General features: G+C 50.9%; 1 protein-coding gene across 1 annotated transcript; it reads left to right on the top strand.

Moving 5' to 3' along the window:
- The first annotated feature begins 1977 nt into the window (after nucleotides 1-1977).
- RAB9B (RAB9B, member RAS oncogene family) lies at nucleotides 1978-2975 on the top strand. The gene has a single exon (XM_009071592.1). It carries the CDS (start codon nucleotides 2006-2008, stop codon nucleotides 2609-2611), a length of 606 nt encoding a protein of 201 aa, XP_009069840.1. The 5' UTR covers nucleotides 1978-2005; the 3' UTR covers nucleotides 2612-2975.
- The last annotated feature ends 627 nt before the right edge of the window (nucleotides 2976-3602 follow it).

The following is a 3602-nucleotide window of genomic DNA, read 5'->3' as shown; positions in this document are numbered from 1 at the left end:
ATCACCTGTTAGTCACTTTGCGAACGGCCGCGAATCACTTGCTACCGAACCATTCCTAAACAGAAACTTCGCTCGGGGCTAGTGGCTCGTGCCAGAGGGGCTTTGGTGACAGGGAACATCTTACTCCTCCTCAGCGAGGGTTTGGCAAAGGGACACGGGTACGGCACAGTTCACCTGCTCAGGGGAGAGCTTCCCATAGCCACCAGCCCCGGGGAGTTCCTGCCTCTCGTGACATTTGCATTCTGTGCTTTGCTTTAGAGCACCTGGGTCACACGCTGCCCGTGGCCCATCAGGTTAGCTCAGCTGTGCCTGCCTTGGTGCAGGGAAGTGAAATTGAGCGGTTTTGTGCAGAAAGAGCTGAAAGTCACTGAAAGCAGAAGTTTCTGATTTTGGCTTTGTGGTAAGCACTGTTTGAAAGAGCCACAAGAAGAGCAGAACCCAGGTTGGACAGGGCCCTCCGTGGCTAATGCAGAACGTGTGGTTTGGTCTGGGAGGGGTAGAAGTGCTGGTCTGAGCAGTGCCACACTCTCCTGCTTCCATGGGGTGGTGGTGTCATCACTAAGCAGCACTACTCGTCCACACCCTTCCTGGGAATGTTGGTAGCAGGTGTAAGCAAGCCCCATCTCTTCATACCAGGCTTTTGCCAGCTGGCTCACTCTTCTGCTTAGCAGATTCAGGTGCATGTTCAATCCTCAAATCGGATCCCACAGTGTGTGAGTAGGCAGGACAAGCAGATCAGAGCTGTCAGTGTCCCCTGGATTGAGGGGAGACTTGAGATGCACAGCCTGTGAGCTTGTGCTAGAGCTCCTTCAGCTTATTCTGTTCTTATTTTGGGTGTAGCGTCCCTACTGTACTGGCTCTGCCCTGGCCAGAAATGGGCTGTGTTCCACTTCACTTAAGGCAAGGGAAACTCCTCAGTGCTTTGATCTTGCCTGCTTTACTCCAGCCATCAGTACTGCACTTTCAGCTTCCCAGTGCTGTGCTCTTGTTCTTCTGTCCTGGCTCAGCATCATAAATGGAAAAACAGTGCACCGAGGGCAGCTCTGGCAACCTTGATGACTGATGTTTGTTTTTCAGTGACGGTTAGGCTGGAGGAAGGTGTTCCCTAGAGAGTCCTGGAGACAGTATTTCCAGAGCAGGTATGGTACAACAGCCAAACCTCTTATTCCATGTCAGGCCCCTACCTTTGCCTGCAGAATGTCCCTGAGAGGGGGAGGCCATGCTGGCACTTGGCTTTGAGGCTGCTGACTAAGCAGCCTGTGGTGTTGAGGTTGTTGCAATGTGAACTTGCACCTGAGCCTGAGCAAACTGGGCTGTGACAAGCATTGCCAGCAAAGAGCAGCGGAGCAGCTGCTCTCTGTGCCTGGGAAACCCCCTCTGAGCTGTGGAGATCACGCGCAGCTCCACTCATGAGGTGAGTCAGCATCCTCAGGGTGATTAAGAGCTGCTTTGACAAATGATCTGTATTCATATTAGACCTGCATGTCTGTTACATCCTTCCAGTCAGACAGGGGACATGATTTAGCTAATGATGGTACAGTGGAGAGAAGCCCTGGTGATGGCCACCCCTGGGGATTTTGCTGCTTCTGTGATAGCCTGAGGACGCAGGACAGAAGAGGTGTTTAACTAGTGGTGAATTGTGTGGGGAAACTGGACAAGTGTTCAGGCACCAAGTTTTCACCAAAGTGATGTACTTGGTACTGAACTCTCAATGGTTGTTCTCACCTTGCACTCACAGTGGTGACCTGCTGCATCTGTTTTGGATCTGATGGAAGCCTCATGTGCCTGACAGCTTGTCCAGTCCCCAGCTCTTGTCTGATAAGAGAGATGAGAATAATAAGATCTCTCTTCCTTTATGCAAAACTTGTTCAGAAATGGGGATGGAAATACACATTCTGTTCTTCTGTGTGTGTCTTTCTGCAGAATCCACAAGTCAAATGGCTGTTCTGTACTATTTCTGAACCCTGCAGATTGCCTCAGTACCTCTCCTCGCCATCCTGCTGCAATGAGTGGGAAGTCCTTGCTCCTGAAGGTCATTCTTCTCGGGGATGGTGGAGTTGGGAAGAGCTCCCTCATGAATCGGTACGTCACCAACAAGTTTGACTCGCAGGCATTCCACACCATCGGGGTGGAGTTCTTAAACCGGGACCTGGAGGTGGATGGACGCTTTGTGACCCTGCAGATTTGGGACACTGCAGGACAGGAGAGGTTCAAGAGCCTGAGAACCCCCTTTTACCGGGGAGCAGACTGCTGCTTGCTGACTTTCAGTGTGGATGACCGGCAGAGCTTTGAGAACCTCAGTAACTGGCAGAAGGAGTTTGTCTATTATGCTGATGTGAAGGACCCTGAACACTTCCCCTTTGTAGTCCTGGGCAACAAGATAGACAAACTGGAGAGACAGGTGAGCACAGAGGAGGCTCGGGCCTGGTGCATGGAAAACGGTAACTATCCGTACCTGGAGACTAGTGCCAAGGATGACACCAATGTGACAGTGGCCTTTGAGGAAGCTGTGCGGCAGGTACTGGCAGTGGAGGAGCAGCTGGAGCACTGCATGCTGGGCCACACCATTGACCTGCACTCCAGCTCCAAATCAGGATCTTCCTGCTGTTAAGAGTGGCTGCTGCGTCGGGAACATCGCTGGAGCCAGCGGCTGGGTCGAAACACGCGTGGGCAGCTCTGGGGCACTCTGAGGAGAGTGGCCACAAGGACAATAGGTGGTTTGCTCACTGGGGAGTTGCAGCCTCACCATCTGAATCCTGCCTGGAGTTTTCAGGCACAGAGCATGTACCTGCAGGTGGGAGCTATTAATAGAGCATGTGAGCGTAGTCTTGCTTCTATGTCTGCCTGTTTTAGCAGGTTTAAAGGACTGGGTTAAAGTCCTTTAAATTCACTAAAGACAGTAGTGATCTGTTCCGTACCAAGAACTGCCTGCAGAACAAAGCTGAGAGCACCCTAGACAGTCTTTGAAGTATCTTAGTCCTGAACTCCAAAACAATACTAGACCCACTCCTGACTGTACTGCCAAAGGAAAGCCTGCTCAGCATACTGAACCAGACATGTCCGGAAGACTTGCCCACGTGACTGTGAGGAAGCCAAATACTAAAATGGCTGAGATGTGCGTATCTGTTGTTTGGGATAAGTGCATTGTGTCCCGAGACTGAATTGTGACGAGAATTGCCAGAGCTCTAATCTGAAGCAACATATGAAGGAGCGATGGGCCTGTGTTTGAATGTGACAGCATTGTTTCTTGTAGCTGCCTATTTCTGGTCTGTTTTCCTTACCTCTGTCTCATGTGAGTGTTATTTTTTGGAGAAACTGTCTGCTTGTTGTTTAATGTATGTTTCCTTGTTCCTTGTGGAAGCTCAACACCAGATCTCACTGCTCATACCTTGAAGCCCTGGGTGAAAAGCACCGATGTGGACACTCGCCAGGTTGTGCCAAAGGGTTTAGAGTTACTCAGGATATCTGGAGTGTGGAACTTCGGCTAGTTTCTGTCACGAGTAATCACTGTGTTGAGATGATCTGCTCTAGCAGACTGGATGGTAGGTGGGTGGGATGACTTCTAGGTGTGCAGGTGGTTGAGTGCATGGTCAGCTGTTAAA

Source organism: Acanthisitta chloris, unplaced genomic scaffold (assembly GCF_000695815.1).
Source record: "Acanthisitta chloris isolate BGI_N310 unplaced genomic scaffold, ASM69581v1 Scaffold45173, whole genome shotgun sequence".
NCBI classification, from domain to species: Eukaryota; Metazoa; Chordata; class Aves; order Passeriformes; family Acanthisittidae; genus Acanthisitta; species Acanthisitta chloris.
This window is presented reverse-complemented; position numbering and strand designations above follow the sequence as displayed.

Excerpts from the sequence above, each read along its gene's own strand:
- RAB9B (XM_009071592.1), top strand. The coding sequence starts at position 2,006 with ATGAGTGGGAAGTCCTTGCTCCTGAAGGTCATTCTTCTCGGGGATGGT.